Source organism: Ptychodera flava, chromosome 1 (assembly GCF_041260155.1).
Source record: "Ptychodera flava strain L36383 chromosome 1, AS_Pfla_20210202, whole genome shotgun sequence".
Lineage (NCBI taxonomy): Eukaryota > Metazoa > Hemichordata > Enteropneusta > Ptychoderidae > Ptychodera > Ptychodera flava.
Window position 1 is genome coordinate 27,671,160 of NC_091928.1, and position 24,256 is coordinate 27,695,415.

General features: G+C 37.3%; 1 protein-coding gene across 2 annotated transcripts in view; it reads right to left on the bottom strand.

Annotated features, from left to right (window-relative positions):
• Window positions 1–23,854, bottom strand: part of LOC139134113 (myelin regulatory factor-like) — a 64,352-nt gene extending 40,498 nt beyond the window's left edge. The window contains exons 1-3 of one of the 2 annotated variants that reach the window (XM_070701040.1): window positions 23,419–23,854; window positions 18,707–18,773; window positions 1,126–1,350 (exon numbers count right to left, since the gene is read on the bottom strand). In XM_070701040.1, coding sequence (XP_070557141.1) covers window positions 1,126–1,350; window positions 18,707–18,773; window positions 23,419–23,461 — 335 coding nt within the window. In that variant the 5' untranslated portion in view covers window positions 23,462–23,854. The remainder of the gene's footprint in view (window positions 1–1,125; window positions 1,351–18,706; window positions 18,774–23,418) is intronic. The other variant, XM_070701032.1, reaches the window with a different exon arrangement.
• Window positions 23,855–24,256: the final 402 nt, after the last annotated feature.

Consider the following 24,256-nt stretch of genomic DNA (forward strand, 5'->3'; position numbering starts at 1 on the left):
ATTTACAACAAAAGTATACAGAGGTTGTAGAATAATTTTCCACGACCATTTTCTGGCTACTGCGTTCTGCCACACTGCATTGACCCGGGTGAACAAACAGGAATTTGACAAGAATTTAGCACAGATGCATTTTCAAGTCCAGCCATCAATTTTGTCATTCAACACAGCATCTGAAACTTTCGACGTTTTGACCTTTTTGACCTTGGTGTTAGCTTATTTTGCCCATATTTGGAACCTGAAACCAAAGACCTCTTTCTCCATCTTGACATCTAGCAATATCATTCAGACGAAATTTTGTTATCTCACTGTCGTAACCACTTTGGTTTGGAACTGTTACATGTGTTTTGTCAGGGTTAGGGACGATTAGATATGATGTGCCGTATCAGTTCAATTGTCCCCAAGTAGGATTACATTTAATTAGATATAACTGGGGGAACCCTGGTAAAATTTACCTAGGTACCTGGCAGCCTTAACTACAACACTGGTTACTCCAACACCAATGAAAGTACAGAGGGGTATGAGCAAAATAACATTAAACTAGATCCAGATGCTTTTTTGCTCTTGTAGTTCTCAATTTGAAGCGTCATCATGCATTTTGTCTATACGCATGCTTGCATGAGTACCAGTACATGTGAATGAGAGACCGTCATGGCTGATGAACCTACAGATAGTCACCAGTAGAAAGATGCACACAAGAATTTCATGGTAAGTAATATGTTATAGTCATAGGACATTTCTTCTTTTACACAGTGAATGACAAGCGGAAAAGTTCAGAGAGCAGGAGGGGTTAGGATTTGGTTGACTGTGGTCTTCAAGGGGGAAGGCAATGGGGCACTTTTCCAAAGACAGAGGGAAAAGGGGACTTTCGATGGACCAGGAGAATGAGGGCAGCTGTAAAAGTTTTACCTTAAGCTGCTATTTCCCCAAACATTTTACACAATGCATAGGAAATAGTACATTAACATGTCAAAACACCATTGGTTAAAATTTCTTGAGATATGGTTGGCCAGCTACTAGATAACCTGCATTTCTATATTATGACAGACAGACAAACTAACTGTCCTGTACACACACACACACACACACACACACACACACACCATGCATACCACAAAATTTACTTACCCTGGTTGAAACGTAAGGAACTCTTTATTCTCAGGTACTGAGACGTTCAAATTTTTGTGAAAATTGTTGTCCACGTTTTGCTTCAAGCTGACTGTGTGTGGCTGGTTTATCAATTGCTGCTTGGAAACAATGTTGATGGGTGAACTTGTCTCCATGGGAGGTAGTGGTGGAGGCGGTGGATTGCTATACTGCACTGGTGTCTGCTGGGTGATATCGGGGAAATATCTGTTGGGACACATAGAGAAACGTATCATTGTAAAAATCTGAAAAGACTTGCTATGGAAGAAGAATTATGGGAGAAAAAACAGGGATGTAGAAAAAAGCTGGCATCCGGCAAAAACAACCAGCTGTCAGCTAAAATTTGCACGACATTTTGCACAAACTTTATGTGAACATACCGGTACACTACTTGTAACCGCCAGTACTTTTATTTTTGCCACCTGTAACCAAAATTTTCCACACCCCTGGAAGTGTCTGGAAATACTATTAATTGAAAAGATTTTGCATGGACAAATAACGCCTGAAATATTTTTTCAAGGAAAGAGCCATTTTTCTGTTAATTTTGGGATTCTTGGAGTTTTTACAATCAATATTCAAACTTGATGAATTGATTTCCAGGCACCATGTAGTATGTCAGTATTGTAAAACATGCATATTAACATTGGTTTACCAATGAGCATGGCATAGATTGGTAGAATGGTGAAAAAAAAATCTGACAAAGAATATACACACAGGAAATTGCAGTGCTCTCTGCTTCACATTAAAGCATGGTGTTAATACACCCATGTTTGATTTAGGAAGAAGTACAAGGCTAGCACATAAGCAGAGGACAGTGCACCAGAATCAAACAAAGGAAAGTGTCTCTGGTGTTTATCCCGTACGTGCTGACATACAGGTACTTAATGTGTTCCACGCGGAAAAGAAAAGTGGGTACAATATACAAATATTTCTGAAGCAGAACTACACTAGTTTTAATACAACTCTGAACGGTTTTTTTTCCACCAGGACTCTCATCTAACAAGTTGGTAAAAAGCAGGAGTGAGCTAAAACTGACACAAATATTTATGGCATATTATGGCTGGTCACTGAGGTCAATAACATACCACTCTACAATATTTACGTTTTCCGGGGCCTACAAATGTTCAAGTCTTTGTTACAATCCATATTTGATAGCCTAGGCTTTGTCCATGTGCACTTTTAACCAACTTTACCTTCTGGTGACAGATGAAGTAATGGCAGGATAAGGGTTATAATTCTTAAAATACAATTTTGTGTGTTAAATTTCCCTTTCAAGTTCATCACAGTACCTCACAACTGAGACAAAAAGAAAATTATTCCTACATTTCTGGACTATGAAATGAAGTTATATAAGATTATCTTGGGAAATTTAACAAAATTTCAGTATGTCAAGGTCCAACTGTTCAAAATCCTGCTTGATATAATATACACTACGCCCTTAGAGAGAACCACATAAAAAAATCCTAACACCTGTGATGTTTGAAAATAATACGACAAGTTAATTGATAGCAATCTCCAGTACTGTTTGCATTTTCTTCATTTATTTTTCAAATTTCATCAATTCATCTGACAGTTTGGCCTCATCAATTGAAGCAAACAATAATAGGATAAAGAAAATGGGTGTTCTGTTGTTACGTGCCTTCAGGCAATATGAAAATTCACCAGTAATAGTCTTTTAATTAGTTGGGTGTGACTGATCTAAAATGCAGCAATATCTAGGGAAATCATGCATGATTTTTAAAAATTGCTGTAAGCAATTTACGGTCAAACCTGGATTTAAATAGACAAGGTCAGGCTACAGGAAACACAATCATTTATTGTCTTTTGGCCTAACATAGAATATTGTCAATAAGCATCCTGTATATTTTGCATTCAGTTTCAATGCCTTTCTTTGTTTGACAATTTACTATTTTCAAAAGTTTTTCAGCCTATACAAAAGATATCACCTGTCATGCCTTTAATAATTGTTGCTAAAATTACTGGGTTATACATTCCGGTGTGACTAAGCTTTCTGAAAACACTCTTTGTATAAGCAGCTTAACACCATCAGCAAATAGGCAGAACAGACACACCATCCCCTTTGACCCAGCTTCAACCCAGCCATCTCTACTTAAATCCCCATGTATAATATCCTCAATGATTTTCCAGTCAGTTTTAGACCATACCATGTGATTTATGGGGGGTGAGAAAGTCAACAAGTGGCAAAGACATCTATCTTTTGACATTTTTGTAGTCTTGTGTAACAGGTTTGACCTTGTTTGCTTACACATTAAACAGATTAGTCAATCATTGATTTCAAATTATTGACATTGCGCCTTCTGGTTATCTGTACAGTTATCTATACACATCATTTAATAATGCAAACAATTACTATCACAGCAGGCAGGGATGTCTTTCCATTACCTCGTTATCAACTATCCTGAGGACGGCTACAGACATTTCACAATTTCTCTCAACTCCCATGATGCCATGCCAAGGTATGGAATCCAAACAGAACCATATTCCGGTTTTGGACTGAGGCTTGGAATGCACAGTGTGATGGGATATGAGTTACTGGTCATTTGTAGACGTAACAGAGGAGTAGTCACATATGAACAAAGTCTGAATTATGATACAATAGAGTAGGGGAGAATGAGATCATATTTGTAGATTGAGCTCACAGTTCTACACCTTTTCTACACTTTTACTTCATGATTTGACTTAAGTCTTTATTGAAGTACGACAAGTGAATGACCCTAGCTGTAGTGAATGACCCTAGCCCTGGTTGACAAAAATATTACCATTTTACAGAACTTTAAATCTTTCCCTTTCAAAATCAAGAATGAAAATTGGGGTAACCATGCAAAATTTAGTATGATAAAAATAAATTACTTATTTTTTACCGATATTTGAAATTCAAAATGGCTGCCATCCCTGTGTCAATTCTACATGAAATTTTTCGATGTTTACGAAAATAAGCCGGTGAAAAATTGGTTTACTCCACAAGTTTCAAAATGAGCCCCAACAAGTGGCAGACCAAAAATATATTGTAAAAGTTTGAGAGTCGGAATAGCAGTCCCCGAGGCACATTCTACCTCACAGAACTTTTTTTTTTCCTTTACATCAATGTATTTTAGCTAACTGCTTTTTCATCCAGAAACCAAAATAAGATTAACTGTCAAACACAATGACTGGCCTACAAATGAATACTCATTATACAGAAGTGCTCAAAACCTTGAAGATGATGACGTGACTATAGACGGCTTACGGTCGGCATGGCGATGTCTCCAAACATGACAACAGTTCCCTGACAGAGTGGTAAGCTTTTATTGCTGCGTCACTCTGGATAATCCACTTTGCCAACGTAACTTGCATTACAGATCAGGCTTGGCTGGTGAAATCAATTCTGTACCAGGGCAAGAATGAAGTGGGGCTAAATGATAACTGGAAGTCTGAAATCATACCTTATGAGGAATTTGAAAACTTACACATGTAAAATCACAAATGACCATTGATTATCAGTGCAGCTTTCTACCATTACTCCCATCTTGTTGTTGAGAAGTATCTTCGTCAACAAATTTACAACAGTCACTGTAGTTTTGATTGAAAAAGCAACTTTCTTTGCGGACTAAAATTTAAAATTTATGAAGAAATGTTCACTTGTCAATAGTCCAATTAGGACATCATTACCAGCATAAACAAAGTCACAACTTTGGGAACTTTGTGTTGTACCTGCCTTTGAACCTATTTGCCGCATTTCCCTGAAGACAGGTCTATACACACAAGTGAAAACTATGGGTTTGGTCCCACCATGGTAGTGAAAGGGTTAAAGGGAGGAGGTCGTCAGAACTGCACTCAAAGGTCGCTCGGTACCCCTACGACCAATGTAACTACTTATCCAAAGGTACATTCATATTTGATGATTGATTGAAAGTTAAAACATGTTGTCATCGTGTACATCGTAAAATTTAAATATTGCAGCTATGTTACATGATGCATCTACTGGAATATATATTGCATGAAATACACTGTTTGTAAACACGAAAGTCACACATACACAGTTCCGATGATCGCCTCCCTTTAATCAACAAGGGCTCTCGGTGCAAAGCATTGAGCAGCTTGCACGTTGTAACCATTTGCTCAGTTCAAATGTGACAAAAATAACCAAAATAATATAGAATATCTAGCAAAATGATTGGGAAAATAGACTGTTGTTGAAATGGAAATGATGACACGAAGCTGAGGCTTGGAAAACACACACTAAAATGGAAAGAACTTGCTGCAGGTAACGCCTATCGTAAGTTTATATATGCTGGTACAACAACAATAATTTAATTTATAATGTATGCAGGATACACCAATAAGGTATCTTAAACAACACTGCAAATTAAAGCATGGTGAGATGAGAATATAATAAATGTACATGTAGTTTCTCATGTAAAGTAGAATTTATGTGGCTAGTATCTTTGTGAGGACTATGCACTGTTTCCCCTGATTATTCAACATATCAATGTGCCAGGATTAGTTTAGTTTCTTCAAAAAATACATTCACTTCTTGAAATAGGCAAAGGGAAACTACAGTAACTGTATACAGGAATACGGTCATCTCATACAGCCTATCAACATTTAAAGAATTGTTTTACATCAGATAACATGATTATCCTGATTGAGAATTGCAACAATTAGTTCCTACACTTGACATGTTTATATCGTCTTTGTCTTCAGCCCTTTGTCATGGTAGGGCTAATTATCTTAATGGCTGTGCACTTAGCTAAGCATGTACAGGACAGTTGTTTAATGTCGCCTAGGGGACAGATACACTGTATTCGGACTAAAACTTGTCACAGTACTTTTCTGGTGTACCATTTGTAGGGGGCTCCTTTTTTGAAACTCTTGGGGTTAGAAATGTTTTCATTGTGATACTTTTGTGAAAACTGAAAGTTCAATTTGTGGATCCTACCGTGCAGCGGCTGGAACTGGTAATACAGCCTAACTGTGTACTGACATACCGGTACTTTTCAACAGTGTGTCATGAAAGCGTGAGCGAACAGGCAGAGGGACATGGTAAAGTTAGCCTTAATAATTACCCAGGACACATCCATATTCGAAATGTTGCCATTTCAGCTAAAAAGTTTTCATTGTGATAGTTTTGTGAAAATCTGAAATTTCATTTCCCTGGTAGAGTGAACACCGGGGAGAATATTGAAATATGGTAAAACATTGGGTAATTTGTTTTGCCAGTACCAAAATTAGCACAGTGACCCACGATATTTATTCCTGAATTGCTAAGAGAATGGTTGAAAGTTTCCTTCCGTAAAAGTTTGAGGAAAATTTAATGAGATTTTCAGTTTCCAGTTTCGATGCACATACAGTACTAGCTGTAATGAAAAGTATTGCAGTAACCTATGAACAGCGGCTGTAACTGCCAGGAAACAGTACTAACATACATTTCAACAGTGTTTAACTACAGTCTAGTGCCAAAGGGAGTGGGGCACGCCAAAGTTGGCCTTATTAATTACCACAAGTACACATCCATATGTTAAATTTTGCCATTTAGCTAAAAAGTGACAAATCAGGAACAGTCTGATTGACAAAGTGTTTGTGTTTCTCACCAGAGGTCACCGTTAAGAATAATGACCCACTGACCCCTTCCTATGAAAAACCGATAGAAAACACATGGAGAACAAAAAAACCCACGTAGCCATATTGAATTTCAATGCTGGTATTTAGTCACGAGTGTTTGAATACAGAGCTGGTAAAACAAAGCTGATAGCTGGGATCTGGAATGTAAGAATGGTTTCATGAATGCATGTTTCCGGCATATCCTGTCATTTTTCCTGGAAAACCTACAACAACGTTGATGTGCGGAAACGATACTGGTATAATTGTACTGAGTGTGAACAACCATAGCAAGACTTATACATGTACCGGTATATTATATCATCGTTGGTTCACACACAGTGAGGCATTACTCTCTATCAAAGAATCATGCGTCTTCAGTCAAGCCATAGCACGATTCCCAAGTCCAAATGAACTGCACCAATTCATCGATCTATCACACTTTACAAAAACATCAACTTCAGTTTCATTGCTGCACAACATTTCATGAACAGCATACCCCGATATGTGTGAGCTTGGAACACACTGCATCTCTAAAGTTTCTGAACTTTATTCAGGTTCAAATTCTTACACTAACAGATTTGAATACCAACTTTAAACCTGCCTTTGAAAATTCTACAATCGCAACTCTTTCATGACTGCGCTTTTTGTCCAATTAAAGTTTCATCTTTTACAAATTTGTGATCGATTACGTTGGTTTGTTTCAGTTTCGGCAGATGTGGTCAATCTAATTTAATACACAGTTGGGGAGACAAGATCTAGCAGGACGCTCCATCTTTTTAAGGGAAAGAGGAAATAAAAGTGTTGAATTCTCCTTGGAATTCAATCTAGGAATCCGTGAATTTTGACATTCCGTTGTTCATATCAACTAAATTACATGGTATTATATAAATGCCAGTGACCAGTCACTGCCTGTATTCACCAAGTGACTGGCAACATCTATGATTTTCTGGATCCTGTCGCATCAGTGAAAAGGCACTGAGAAAACGTGTATGATATCTAACCCACTCTTATCTTGCATATTTCACCCCCTCCAGTTATGGTTTTGGTTTTGGCTCAAAGCAGTTTTTAACTGACTCTGCAAATGGGAAGTTATACTGCCAGTGCCTGGCAGGATTAGGATTAAACAAAAGTGCAGAAAGCCTGTTAACACAATGAGTTCCGATGACCTGCTGCTGTATACATGTAGGTCACCACTTTCCTCTACTTCTGCATACTGGTATGGTGGTAAACTTATGCAACATGTGTTGATTTCAGAGAAACTGATTTGACCATTGTTGCTGGAACATCAAGTTCATTGAACTGTGCAAAAACCGTCAATCAAACTGGTTTCAATTTGTAAGATCATCTCTCATGGTAAATATTGTCATAATACAATGGGGGGGGGGGGGGGGGCGGGAATGAAGCTTTTATTAATCCATACCTTTGAAACAGTGAGTGTGTGATCTACGGTACATGTATATGTGTATCTGTCTGTATATGTGTCTGTGTCAGTGTACGCCTTTTCAATAATATCCAGTCATGCTCAGCTATACCCATGACTATTATTTTCTATCTGCCTCTTGTTTTCTATAGCTCACCCATTCATTACAAATGGTATCTATATACCAGTAAATTATCATCGTTCTATATGCTAATCTACTGCAGATACACTCATGTGGACTGTGATTTTCACTTTTCCTGCTATTTCTTTAACCCTTTTCCTGCCAAGTCCATATTTCATCACCAGGTCAAGATGGTTAAAATTAATGAAACACAACGTATTCCATATGATGTATTTTAACATAATACTGTACATTTGAAGGCTGTTGAAAACATAATACTGCAAAGTTGATTTTTTTTAGACAAAAGATGCTGTAACATACCAAGCCAAGTGGGTGAAAATAAGTCATGTTTTGGCTCAATACCGCTTTTTTACTGACTTGGCTGATGGGGAAGTGATACAGTTATTACTGTCTGGCAGGAAAGGGTTAATGCTATTTATTTTAAAGGGCCAGTTTCTGTAACATTTAATAATTTTTTTCACTACGTTTGTTTTCAATGTCAACTACAGTTTATAGTTCTACTCCCCAAAGCATACTGTTGAAATACTCAGTATTCAGCTTGTAAACTCAATCTGTACACGTGTAGACTACACTGTTATTGTTGATAGGTGAATTCTGGTTCAGACTACAATTCACATGTAAATGATAACAATTTGTTCAGTTTTCAATAGATATTATATTACACAACTTGTGCAAACAATAAATTGGAATATTATAGGAACAAACATTATTTCAGCCGCTCTGAAATTTAACATAAAAGTTGAAAGGCGAGCACTTTGTGTTACTCTTATCTTTGCCTGAACAGAGGAAATGGGTTGCTATCATATCATTGTTTACCTCTCTTGTGTTCCTTGAAGGTAACAACTACATGGATACAATCTCTAAGCCATGACCTCATGGTGACCTTTGTGTAAGTTTAGGACAATTGTCTAATGCTATGAGATGACAAGCATTCCAACCCTTTCACAGCAACAGCTTGTCAAGATGGTTTATCTGCAAAAACCATTCAAAAATATGGGGGGGGTGTTGGCACGTGGGGGTAAACAAATCCTTGGCCCAAGCTCATGGATTATCTGAAAAATTGAAATGACTTAGCTTGGTATGAACCATTCTTTTTAACGGGCGGGGGATTTAGCCGAGTGGTTTTGACTGCTTGTGTCTTTGCCAGTTGAAAAGTTGCTGCATGTATCTTGGGTTTGAATCTGATTGACAATTTTCTGAAATTTTATGACTGGGCTGGTAGTGTTTTCTACCAGCCGATCATACAGATCAGTGTCTCATCTAGAATTTGGAATTCCCCTTCTGTTGACATGTTGGCACCCCTCCTAGTAATTTGTCAAGGGGGACCCACTCCCCCATGAAATGGTGAAAGTCACAGCTTAGTGATACAAGTAGAACACATGAACTGGTGAAATCCCCCCTAAATTTTCTGGTAAAGGGGGAAATCCTCCCTGTTGATGCCATCCCGGATGAAACACTGATTTATAAACTATTCAGCTGGTCACTGTTGGTTTGTTAGCTGGCAGACACTGAGGCTGGGCTAGCGATCTCTTTTGGCCACTGTATCATGCTAGTGAGTCTGAAAATTATTTCTTCTGAATCACTCTCCAGGGCTCGACGCAAGGTCAAATCATCCACTAGCCCGAAGGACTAGTAGCAGTTCATTTTAGTAGCGCCTAAATGAAATCTACTAGTCCTGCTAAAGCAAAGCCAAATGTTGCTCTCATGTTTTAAAGAGGTGTATATGACCATTCTCATATTTTTTGTCGCAAAGGTTTTTAAACCCATAACTAACTTTCATGCAAGACTAGCACATTTGCTTACTGCAAAATGTTTAACTTTGAATCATATATAAACCACAAAAAATAACCTGAATGAAATGTCCTGTGTAGGAGGAGAGGTCATGAAATAGCCTATTACCATCAAGAATAAATCAGACGTAGGAATGAATTTGTTGGAAAATTCTTCATAGCTCAGGTAGTGCGCCATTAATTTGCAAAGAACATGTTTGTTCATAATGGGGACAGATTTGTTTCTCCAGAACTGAAATTCATACAGCCATTCACAAATGTTCCTGTGGAGTGCCTTCATATTTTTGACATATATCACATTTTAAAATTGACCAGCTTGTGGGGAGGACCTTCATTTGTAATAAGGTTTGTGAAAAATATTTGTTTTAATAGTAAAAATAGTGACAATGTCACTGGTCGCTCCCATATAGTTATCAAAACAAGCTAAAATCAAGCTAAAAGATTTTTTTATCACAAATAGAAACAATTCCCCCAATAAAAAAAAATTATACAATTTCACCAGAATTTGATCAAATCTTACTGACGTCACCCGTAAAAACCTCTACACTAAGTTTCAACTCAATCGGACGTGTGGTTCAGAGTTAAAAAAAATTTTTGATCAAAAATGAAAAAAATAGCCAAAAAATGCAAATATGCAAATTTCACCACGATTTGCCCAGATTTGAGAAAGGTCACTCCTATGCACTTCCATACCAAGTTTCAAATCAATCAGACTTGTGGTTTCAGAGAAGAAGATTTTTTGACCAAAATGGGAGAAAATTACAAAAAAATTCATGAAAAATAGCAAGTCCAAGATACTGACCCAAGATGTGCACAATCATTTCAGGTCAGCCCAAAGTACTTACATGCTAATTTTTCATCTAATCTGCTCAGTGGCTATTGAGATTTTCAATAAAATGTAAACTTGTAAACATATATACATATGGCTATGGGAGCTAACAAACGACCCAATGGTCGACAGAGCTCTGCTGTGTTATGAAGAGAGCAACGTTTTGTGACATATGTATTGATGAAGAAGGTTGAGATCTTTGATAGCTCATTTCAGGATGGCCTGACCTAAAATGGCAAAATTAGCTGCAAAAATACAAAATTGATGATTTCATCATAATTATGTATAAAATGTATACCAAATATCAAAGCTATCACATGAGTAACTTTTGAGAAACAAATATTTTGACCAAAAACGGCAAAAACTGACCCAAAAATACAAAAATTGAAGATTTCATCAAATTTCACTATATCACACTAAGAGAACCCCCAGGAACCTGTATACCAAATATCAAAGGCATCAGACAAGTAGTTTTTGAGAAACACATTTTTGACCAAAAATGGCAAAAATTGCACCAAAAATACAAAATTGCAGATTTCATCATATATTCTGTATATCATATTTAGTTTATCTGTAGGAACCTGTATACCAAATATCAAAGCTGTCAGACGAGCGGTTTTGATGAAATAAATTTTTGACCAAAAATGACAAAAAAATTCCTTAAAAATACAGATTTGCTTATTTCATCACAATTTGAACAAATCCAAGTTGGGCTATCCCTAGGGACCTGTATACCAAATATCAAAGCTGTCAGACAAGCGGTTTTGATGAAATAAATTTTTGACCAAAAATGACAAAAAATTCCTTAAAAATACAGATTGGCTTATTTCATTACAATTTGAACAAATCCAAGTTGGGCTATCCCTAGGGACCTGTATACCAAATATCAAAGCTGTCAGACAAGCGGTTTTGATGAAATAATTTTTGACCAAAAATGACAAAAAAATTCCTTAAAAATACAGATTTGCTTATTTCATCACAATTTGAACAAATCCAAGTTGGGTTATCCTAGGGACCTGTATACCAAATATCAAAGCTGTCTGACCAGCGGTTATGAAGAAGGAGATTTTTTACCAAAAACGCCTTTTTTGGCACTAATTTGCATATTTTTGGCAATGACAACTTCATTTGAACAAATTCTCATCTACAGCCCATCATCCATGTACACACCAAATATCAAGATGAAATGTGCAGCGGTTTTGGAGTTTTTGATGTTGACGGACAGACATACAGACATACAGACATACAGACATACAGACTACAGACATACAGACATACGACATACATACATACAGACATTTTCTAGCCTATAAGAATAGCTTCCATTGCCATATATACATATGGCTATGGGAGCTAAAAATGTTGCATTTTACCATTCATGTGCTTGTGTCTCTTTGAGTTTTTGCCAGTTACTGGTAACAAAATGTGATTAGCACAAAAATAACCAATGACTCCCAAAGTGATTGGATACAACAGTCTGATACACCCATTTCATACGTTGTTTTTTCACTACTGTTTTAGGTTCACTTCACTATTATTGCCCCAAATAATTTACACTTTTCCACTAAAATGGCAAAACAATAAGTTGCTAGCAACCAAGTTATTATCGGTGAGGAATTCCCTCACCTGTACAGCAGTAGCAACTTGCCATAGCACTGTTTTGGCAAGCTAGATGCTCTTTTTATGATCAGCTTCAATCAAGCTAGGGGGTCTTGACTATATATGGAGGTCAGCATGTGGAGGCATTCTAAAGCAGGGTCAAGCTGGCTACGAACTATCGGAGGTGTTGTTTGGGAATGCCCTGAAGAAATCTTGAGAAAAATCTTCTTTGAAAGGCAAGGATACAGTGTTTGAACGAAATTGTGGGGTTGCTCATGTTTTTAGGCGAAGTGATGAGCTTCAAGCAAACCAAAATACACGACGTGCAGACAATTCCGTTTGATGCTCAGCGTTGAGCCATGTTTCCCGGGGCCATGTTACTATGGCGTGTACAGTACAATTTGATTCTCCGTAGCAGGTAAACTGTTTCATTTTAAGTTGGTGATCAATAAAGTTTGCTTCACTGTTTCACTGTCCAATTTGTTTGGTAAAAGTTAGTTTATTTTTATATAAAATGATCGAGGCTTGGTTCATTCTTATCGAATGAGTGGCCCGGGTCCCATTAGTTTTGTAGCGATAAACTTTCCTGGACGGAAAAATTGCACTAGTCCGCAGGACTACCTCTGAAGACATTTTTACTAGTCCTCTTGAAAATTTACTAGCCTCAGGCTAGTGGGCTAGCGCTTATGTCGAGCCCTGCTCTCTACAAAGAACATAAAGATCAGAAAATATGTACAAAACACACGTCCTGTTACACACAAGAAACATATGCAATCGTACATAACAGCCAAGTAAATTGTTGTTTAAGAGATCCTCTCTCAGTGTAAGTTACTTGTTCGTGAGCCACTTGTGGTAGAAAAATATGTCTCGCTGTCAGTACTGACAATGTATCTTTAATAACTCGTTGTTTCCACCACAAACAAAGGATCAGTGGTCGATACTGTTCAAATCTTGGCCAGCTGCTTCAAAGATCAAGATCTTGCAAACTTTTTCTAGCAGTTTAACAGCAATGCCCTTGGCCATGACGTGGCTGATAGCCACACACAGACCAACTGTCAGATCTGACCATTCTATGTGGCTGTATAACACAGGTATATTACAACCAACAATAGTGGGAATTGATGACAAACTCAACATCGCATGCTGGCAAAGTCAATCATTTGGAATTTCTAAAGCTGTGTTAAGGTTTGAACGACTGTACTGCCAAATAAAGATAAAAAGATTAGAAAGGAACACGAACTGTGCAAGTATTGAGCTGGTTAAATCTTGGCTTTAGAAGTAGGAGCAAAGCTATTTCTCCACAGTGAGTTATAACTTTTAATGATTTTTTTACTTTTTAACGTTTTCTTGATCTACTCCTCAAAGAACGTTAAAACACCCACTATTCAGCTTGTCAACATCGTCTACAAAAGTAAGATGCATCGTTATTTTTTTAACATTTGAATTTTAGTCCAGACAAGAATTCACTCGTCAACAATAGCAATGCAGTCTACACATGTACAGGATGGGCTGACAAGCTGAATACTGTGTATCATGGTATGCTTTGGGTAATAGAACAAGAAAATGTAGTTGACAATGAAAGACACAATGAAAACTGAAAAAAAATTCTTCAAAAGTTAGCTCTACTTATTAGTCTTTGTAGTAGCCAACCATTCAAGAGCCAGCACCTGTAACTTTTTTCATTATATTTATCTTATATTAATTTAAAAATTTTCTGAAAATCATAAAATTCTAACATTTTTCAGGATCTCCTGGGCAGAAGGACAGTGACAAAAATTTAACTTGGTGAAAAATACTGGCATTGCAATTTGGAAATGTAACACAGTGAGTTATCTTGAAAATATTTCACAACAAGATCCCAACAAAACCTCTGGAAAGAAGGAAACAATATGAACTTCACTGTTCCCAAAACGTAAATCATTTGCGCCATATTTGTATGTTGGTTACCGTGGAAATAGCAAATGATATATCATGCCAATATGTGCATTTGAAGGTTTTGCATTGTTAGATTGCATGGCGGAATACGCCTCACATTCCTCAGCTTTGTACATCTCTTTGTTTTTTTTCCCATAATTCAAGAAAATCCGATTCTACTGCGCTATTTGAACCCATAATAAGCCAACAGGATGTCCTAACAAATAGCTTTGTATCTTAGAAACACATATTCTGGCCTTGGCCTTCTGGTTCAATAACCAACTGTTTGCATTGAGATGTGTATGGTTGTAAATTACACTGAATCCAAACATTGATTATTAATTTACACCCAACAATATGTCTTTGGTCAGGTTATCTCTTTTCCTGCCATCATAAATCATATTTTTAGGTGTGGCTCAATTTTACATGTATCAATGGTTATTTTTGCTACACTTCAAAAATTCAAAACACCCAATAATAATTGCACGCATTAATTGTCTCTTGAGTTAATGCTAGACAATAACATCTGAGAAATTTCTCATCATTGCCAATGTGTGACATTTGCAAAACAAGAGTCATTAACATTGGGGAAGGCTGCATTAACTTACATGGTACCTCAAACCCGAGTCTTGCCTGACCAACTCGGGTGACAAACAGAAGACTTTTAATCCCCAGGTGTGAATGTTCCATTGTTATGTTTATCTAATCCAGCTAATGCCATTGTAGTGCCATTGTAGGAAAGGCAGGTCTGTGAAATTGATCCTATAGGGAAAGTCGGGTTTCCTAAGTTAATGGAGCTTTCCCGTAATGGACAATTGTGATAGACGGCAGGGCTGTCAATTATAAGCCGGTCACCGGCGGCAAATCGCCGTCTGACACAGGTCTTGCCGCCGCCTGTTTTCCCTATTCAAGGCCTGCAATAATGATCTTTACACACGTTATGAATTCTTTCCTGTCCAAATTCTACCGTTGGCTGCGCTGTGCTACAGAGGCGCAGCCCCTAAGGCTCGTTGGTAGCCGATTTCTGATTGGTTTTAATCGGTACTGTCAAAAAGCTTTACGTGTTCTGATTGGTTTTCGGACGTACACGATCGATATGGCTACGAAAGTCGACAGCCTCGTTGGATTTATGGGTCCAAAAAGACCCCCGAGAGGCTCACACTAGCTCTGGATATAAAAGTAATGTCAATATTTGTAAATCATTTTATTTTCCTGAGGAATTTCAGTGATCGGGGTTTCAATCCATCAATGGTATAGCATGCAATGCAGATTTCACGCCGCGTCTGAGCAAAATGCCATAGCATTACGTGTATTTAGCGACTGGAATTTTTGATTTGTTTTCCCGTTTGCAGATCGTGAACGCTCTTTACAATGAGTAAGAATCGTTTACTCAACGCAAAACAAACTTTGTGGGGATTGACATAATTTTAGTGAGTTTTGACTACCACTGAATTTGTTTGCACCAAGCCGCCGTTCTATGAAATGTATTCATACGGTAGTACATGCTGTGTACTGTGATTGTTTCGAAGGCCCGAGTATTGAAGTTTGATAAATATTTTCCGACATCCGAAATCTTTCCTCAAAAGCAAATATCGGTATTCCGATCCTTCAAAATCATTTACCAAGACCAACATTTTTTAATGTTTAGGGCAATCACAAAATTTAGCTAGGCTTGACTATATACTTTCGCGGTATCTTGCACGTACGTGCGGCGCGGCGGTAAACCATGTTTTGGATATGGATATAACATGCATGTAGTGAGCCTACCCACTTGGCAGGCGTGGGTTTCGACAAAACTCTGACTATTGTGAGGGATATCAGAATAGATACTATGATAGTCATCAGGAGAAAATATTTGATCGTTAACTTTCACGCGCAAGGATTTACTACGTAAATAAATCAACATACTCTCAATCTTGTCAACTGAGAGGCCGACGGACAACGAAGGCACGCAATTTCATTAGTGGATGTAAACTTGAGTATTGTAATTGTTTGTATGACGTAGCGTCTACTCAAATTGTCTCTGGTAATGGTCTCGTATTTACCCCATTACATTTGTAAATTTTCACACTCTGAGGAGAGGTCTTGAAACAGACAAAATAAAATTACAGCAGTATCAACCAGACACAGATCGGAATTTTTTGTCGTGACGTTATGACATCAGTTTTACAGTGGGGACAAGATTTTTTTAGATTTTAATACGATTAGCTGTTTTTGAATGGGAACGTATTACAATTATTGAATTACTTTCTGCAGATGTTGTTTCTTAAGAAATAGTTTCTGCAGGTGTAGTTTCTAAAGCTACATCTGAACACGGTCTTTTGTGGAGGGACCGTGATCTGAAGAAATAGTTTTGCAGATGTGGTTTCTGCTGAAGCTACTGTTTCATCAGCCTGAGAATCACACAATATTGAGGTATTGTCAGCTGGTACTGCTATACCGATACAAGCCTTGGGCTTAGATGAGTACTCCAGTGATTCTGATTATGGTTCAGATTATGATCTTTATTAAGCAGGTTGTAATTCAACACAATTTGTAGGCAAATAATAATAATAACCTGGTGTATCAATAAACATATAAACTCTGTAATACTTCTGTTTGTCTTCCATAATTTATTTCACAAGATTCAATTTCATGTTACTTTTTATACTTCAGTTATAATAAACTTGACAGTAAATTGCCCTCAAAAGTGCCACCACAGGCCACCAATTGAAGATGAATAATTAGAAAAGCTTCAGCTTCAGGAGGGGGGACACCCCCCTCCTGGCCTCCCCCCGCGTGCGCTTGCGCGCACGCCTTGCTCCGCTTCGCTCCGCACAAGGCTGTACCCTCCTGTTCTTTCACTTGTACCCTTCTATTCTGAAAAACATTGACAGCCCTGTTAGATGATATAATTTTGTACGTATCTTCAAATTCACTTCTCCCTCCTAACACGAGCAACCAACAAAACAACTCTTGTTTTCCTAGAATTCCCCCCCCCCTCCTCACACAAACACTGCATAACAACTCTTCTTTTTCCGACAAATTCACCACCCCCCAACATTGCCAGACAAAAAAACACCGCTATCATTTTACATACAGTGGACAAACCGTGATACTCTATACCACTGCATTGCAATACTTTGAAATTATTCTCCTGAATCACTCACAAATTACAAAATCGCACCATTTTATCTTTTCAGGCGTATTTCTTTTCATACGTTGACTTTTTTTGCGATGTTTCTCTCACGGGACACCAAAGGGTAAACTCCCCTCCTATGACTAACAAAGTGGGGTCAAAGGTCAGCAAGCTTCCTGTCTCTCATACACCATGAACCTGACCAGTTGACATGTCTTAGTGTTGAATTCTCTATAAGCAATGTTTCCGAACATAATTTTCGTCAAGGAGACTGGTTTGCAAACTATGCAAAATTACATCTGAAACAGTTGTCTTTTCCATATGTAAATTTTCATTGAGAGCACAGAGACTGGTTAGATTATGTTAAGTCACACCAGAAGCAGTTGTTCTCTTTCATAATTGATATTTTCATCATGTGCGCCTTAAGTTACTGTCTTCTTTGATTTTCTGTCTTCTACTCCGGGAATAATTTTCAAATGTAGATAAAGAGTTTATCATTATTCTAACACACCTGTATCCCACAGTGCTACACTGTTCAATCAGCTGTAAATTTTGGTGCATGTCTGTCACTGAATTCTGTCTGTTCTGCTCCCAAATAATGGTGAAATTGCAAGTTTTCACCTTGTACCCATATCTTAGATGCGTGCATGCACTGTCTACTGCTCCGTTGACAAATGATTCGTCCACTGTTACGTTGACAAATGATTCTTTCATGATCTGGGCTAGAATTCATTTCTCATCGATGAAAACATCACATAATTAACACTGCACTGTGAACGGCGCCAGTTGTTTGTATTCTAACAAATATTGGGCAATACAAAACAGAAACTGGTCATCATAACCTTCAGCTTTTGTCTTCCCTAGCTCAGAAAGTTTGAACAATTCCACCAGACATGCTCTGTCATATTTTGTGGTTGGGCATGACATCAAACATTGATGTTTCATGTATTGAGAATGATACAATATTATGCATGCATCAGACAGAAGTGCCTGAAAGTAATTCTCTAAATCTATGAATTTTTCATAAATTAAGAAAATAACATTTACCGCTGTTTTGTTTAAACATCTTGAACACTCCCAGATGTTTAAACACAAAATGCAGTAAATATAATTTTCTTATTAGTTTCTTGATAACATTATTGGTACTTACACCTCTTCATCATTGATGATGAAATCTTCCAATTGTTCAAAATTCAAGTCGCTTGGATCAAGATTACCTGAAAGGGGGAAAGTGAAAGAATTAGTAATCAAGTTTGTAACATGCTATCGACCAATCCCTGGAGATGAAAGTGATTGTTTCATTTTGCACAACGTAACATTGACTGTGTTTCTAGGAATACCGATGTAGAACTTAAAAGTGTCCCGTGTAGAAGCCTGCTGCTCTCAGAGGGCCAGTAGCTGTTTTTCTGTATTTTTTTTTTCTCTTTTAAAGCCCCAATAGCTGCGTATTTTATTTTCATGATTTTACTTTCAAACCTAAGTTGGCCCATGTAAATGTGCTAACTGAAGGGCATGTGTAGTATCTCTGCTCACTGTACTTGGACCATGCCTATCGTTTTAACAGGTAAAATAATAAATAAAAGGGTTACCGCACTCATAAAATGGCACCCCCATGGAAAAGTACCAAAAATACAGTATTTCCTGCACATACACATCATGATCATAAAAGAAACAAGCATGATGCCATTTACTTTAATGTACAACACACTATTGCCAACATTTTGTTGTTGTAATCTTTAGTTTCTCTGTCACATGATTAGTTTTTGAAAATGGCGGGAAATCTAAACGATGTCAAAATGTTTGAATTTACATGCCACTTATGACAGCGTTATACACTTTTTCAGTCTTAAATGGGTCTTATTCAAAGAAAATCTTGGAAAACTCAGGATATTTTGAGATTGTTTTATTACACATTTTCAGTTATTGGCGCTTTAATATCAGCTACACTTTCTTGTCCTACTCCAAAAAGCATGTTGAGATACACAACACTCAGCTTGCAAACTCAACCTGTACATGTGCAGACTGCATTGTTATTGTTGACAAGTGAATTCTGGTGTGGATTAGAATTCAAATGACAACAATAACATTGCATTATACAGGTATGATCACTGTGTTGAAGAGCTAAACAATGGGTGTTTCAAATTGCACAGGGGACTTGAACGAAAACTTACAATTGACATGTAAAATAAAACAAAAACTGTGTAAAAGTCATTCAAAATTACAGCCACAGGCCCTTTAATCACAAGTAACCAACAGGTTAAGGAGATATCTCGGATATTTTGACAAAATGTCATGTGACCTCAATGACCTTTGACCTCATGGCAATAGAAGGAGTAAATACTGTAGCATCAAGCTCCCTGGAAACACTTTTGGTTAGAATCCTCAGGTTTTTATCATATTTACTATTGCTAAAATTCCATACCTTCTTCAAAAGCATAGATTGATCTCACTGAAATGTTACTTGTACATGACATGCCATACTGAAATGTTGAAGGACTGTGTGACGCAGGGAAAGTGGTATAAGTATAGAAATTTGATTTAGTGTGTGTACACAGTGTCACTATACTTTGTCTTTGGACAAACCTATCGTTTCCCAAGATATGAATAAACGTGTAATAGTTTATATTGCTGGCTGCTATATGGTGTGTCCAGCAGTATTTAAAGTCTGTATGAGCTGTAGCAAAGGAAAAGATGGGATCAGTTGTACAAGGTTGATAACAGTTTAGTTTCTAATACATCCTGGCGAATCCTTCTTGATGTAGAGCCCATGGTTTAACCTTGCTGATTTGAATATTTTTTTTTGACCCGTACCCATAGACAAGGACATCGGGCATGGGGGGAAAGTTTTAGAGACAACAATCAACATGTTTGCTACGTACCTCTTCAACAGTGTATAGATCTACACTCACTACAGAATACAAGGATTTTACGTTCAACCATGGCAAAAAAGGGGTTAATTAATATTGCTTTCATTGTATCTAATATTTTTGAAATTTGACAAAAACCAATATCATTATCTGTTGTACAGCACTGACACAAAGCTGGGCATCTCTACTATTTGTTCAGCATTTCGGCTGTTCAATTTGTCATAGAACGGAGAATTAATAATTACATTTTTAGGAGGTGGTTCCATACAGAATTGCTAAATAAAAAGCTACCTGCAGCTATAAATTACAGTATATGCACAGCAAATAGTTTTTCTCTCAGTTCATAAATGGCAAAAGTATGTCGCAAGATATTTAAAAATTGCACTATTTATAAACTATGCACAACTTCTTATTGAACGGTTTCTCATGTGAGATCAAACACAGGTGGGAACATGTCTCAAAGGGAAACTGACGTCGGAACTGCACCTGTGCGAGTTTCTTGTTTACAAACAATGTATTTCATGCACGATATCTAGATGCACCTCATCATCATAGCTGCAACATTTAAATTATATGATGTAGATTATTATGAGTAACATGTTCTAACTTTCATCAATCACCATTGTACCTTGGATACAGTGTTTACATTGGTCACAGAGGTCCCATACAATCTTTGAGCGCAGTTCCAGCGACTGTATCACTGAAGGTAACTTAAACAGGAGATTAGTCTAATTGTTCTTGATCAACTCTGTCCCTGTTCTTTGAATACTATATCCCTTCCTGGCCAAAGGATGGTACTACATGATAGTGTTCTTTGGTGTAGCTGGCAAAGAATTCAAGAGTAAAGGAACTCTATCAGCATTTCTTTTGTACCATTTTTCAGATTATATATTTTTTAAGGTGGAATGCGCACTGGGGACAGATATGGAGAAATTCATTCCCCCCCCTCCCTAGAGTTAACACAGGGTTGGTGGCCATTTTGAATTTCAAGTGTTGGGAAATACTGTGTATTTTATATTTATTTCTCCCGTAACAAATTTTGCGAGTTAACCCCTGGTTTTTATACTTGATTTTGAAGGCGGGGTTTATGTTCTTGATTTTGAAAGCGAATGGTTTGAATTTTCTCGTCAGGAAGTTTCAGCAAAATTAAGTTTAATTTTCTTTATTTTGAGGAGTGTACAACTCTAAAAATTTCCTGTTCTATATCCTGCAATGTGGGGAAGCTGTAGATGCTGTGTGTGGACAAGTCAATGTCTTACGTGCAGCAACATCATTATCACTGATGCGTGAATCTTAACATTTGTGTGAATTACCACAACAATCTTGTAAATTTCCACAATATTCATTATATTGCAGAGTCTTGAATAATTCCAATCTGACACCATCAGTACTTGGAATGGATGCTTCACCCATGCATGATAGTTTGCTAACAGGAAGGTGGACATTGATTTTCAGGTTCAAAAACACTGACAAAAATTACCAAAGTTACATTGAGTAGTCCTTCCATCATAAAAGCTCATCAAAGAGTAGCTAAAATACTTCCATTAAAGATATACTCTACTACACCATTGACACACACATCTGTTTTCCTTCTGAGATTATCTGCAAAATACATGCACTAAAAAAGAGCAACTGTCAAATTTTGGTTTGTTCTCTAGCACTAAACCATATCATCATTAAAAAAAATATTTACATGTAACAACGGTTTACTTATTTTTTTATTACACTAAAATTATTATACATGAAAGAATGAGTCACATCTTTCCAGATATTTTTATCTCAACAAATTTAACGTTTCTGCATTTTCATCATAAATTAGTGAGTTTACGAAACAAGTGATTGCCAATTGTATTAGCATTTTAATGTCAGTTTGTAATGCAAGCCAACATATTATACAAAATATAACAACAAAATATAAATTGTTGTTGTTGTTGTTGTTGTTATTATTGTTGTTACAATCACCATTATTATTGTATTATCATGATTATCATCATCATATCCTTGACCTTACTTTTTTAATTGTAAACATAATTGTAGTTTTTTAGAGAACATTTGTATGGCAGTTACAATTAACTAGCTTGCATGGCTATCTTTCCAAAAGTGTAATTACCAACAGATGACACAGGAGGTACCCGCTTTATTACAGTAAAAGCGTATGGACAATACGAATTCCTTAGTTGCCAATTATATATCAATTTGCGCTCGCCTGTACGGTTACTATTAATAGACCCGCCATTTCATAACAATGCGCCAGCCCCGTTATATTAATTCAAAAGGGAGGATTTACATGCTAAAGCTGGAAAGTGGGTGGAGCACACATTGTTGACAAACCTCGGCTCGGCGGTTTGGAAGAATTGCATATTTGGTGTGATTTCACACTTACAGTCATAATCAAACGTAAGTTTTAGAAGAAAAATCCGAGAAGGCGAGCCTGTATACGATTCAGGCGCAACAAGTTGTAATGTTGGGCCACACATACTGCTGGCTATCGTTGGGGAACATGTAGAAGTTATGGCTATAGAACTCAACACGGGGCATGTGTAAAACGTGATATAATCAGAAAGAAAGGGACAACTTTCCTGTATGCAAACATGGAGATTTATAGACACCTTCACCGTGATTAAGTTTCCCATGTTAATTAGTACCTTCCGTTTTCGCTTTGAAAACACGGGCGGAGAATAAAACTGTTTACACAAGGACTTCGCATCCATTTTCCACCGTAACGCTGGACTTCCCAGTTTCCAGCTTGCAAAAGTAACGTGACAGTGTTTAATAAAGGCAAAGCTGACTGTATAAAAACCGAAAATCGCTGAGGTATCAAAAGAACAGTCTGTCCGCTGGAGTGTTGGCATGTATCAATGTTACGGTGCGGAGTTTCGGTGGATTGTGGATTGCGGAAGACCCAACGCATACATACACGCAATATGTATACGGAGGAAGCCATATTGGATATGTGACACGGAAAGTTTGCATGGGTTCGTAAAGTTCTACATACCGAACACAGCAGTGAGTGCCTCGTTCTCGTTTAAGACGTCCATCGTTGCTGCTTGAGAAACAGAAAATCCGAAGTAGCAGAGTGAGAAATAGAATATCTCGGCTAAAGTCCCGTTGAAAGGGTTGGTTTCTCAACGATCAGGTCGCCATTTTCAGTTGATAGGTACACCATTGCAACTTGATTGATTGGTCACATGAATACAGGCTGTTCCATTTTGTGTCCCCGAGGGATATTTCAGCCTTTTTAACGAAATATGGCCCGTTCAGAGAAGAGATTTTTCTAAAAAGCACTTGTCAGAAGGCGTGAACAATCGTTTTAAATTGTGAGTCGTCCTTCAAACACTGAATATTCGACGATTGTTTTAAAAAATGCCGGTTTTTTGCGCTCTCAAAGTTTGCTCGCCATGACGTCATACTTGATCAAAGGTTCCATCTCTGCCTGGCATGATAGAGGTGAAACGTCATAGCCCGTTGTGTCATATGCGGAGCAATGGCATAGAGGCGGCGCGTATAGGTTAGGTTTATGGACAACATTTTTTCGAACGCCCCCAACCGAATCCGCACTGATCCAGGAAGTTAGGAGTGCTCATGTAGGTTAAATAATAATAATAGTGTTATTTTTTTTCACATTTCCTTTTTGAAATCGCGAAATTAAAGGTTGGCGGTATAAACCAGGTGAACTAGCCTATTTTCAGTATGTATTCTTTGTATCATAGCAGCAGCAGTTGTCGGTGATTAAATTTTTCAAACTGTAATTCAAAGCGTCAGTTTGTCGATTTATTTATTTATTTATTTATTTATTTATTTATTTATTTATTTATTTATTATTTGGTCTGTAT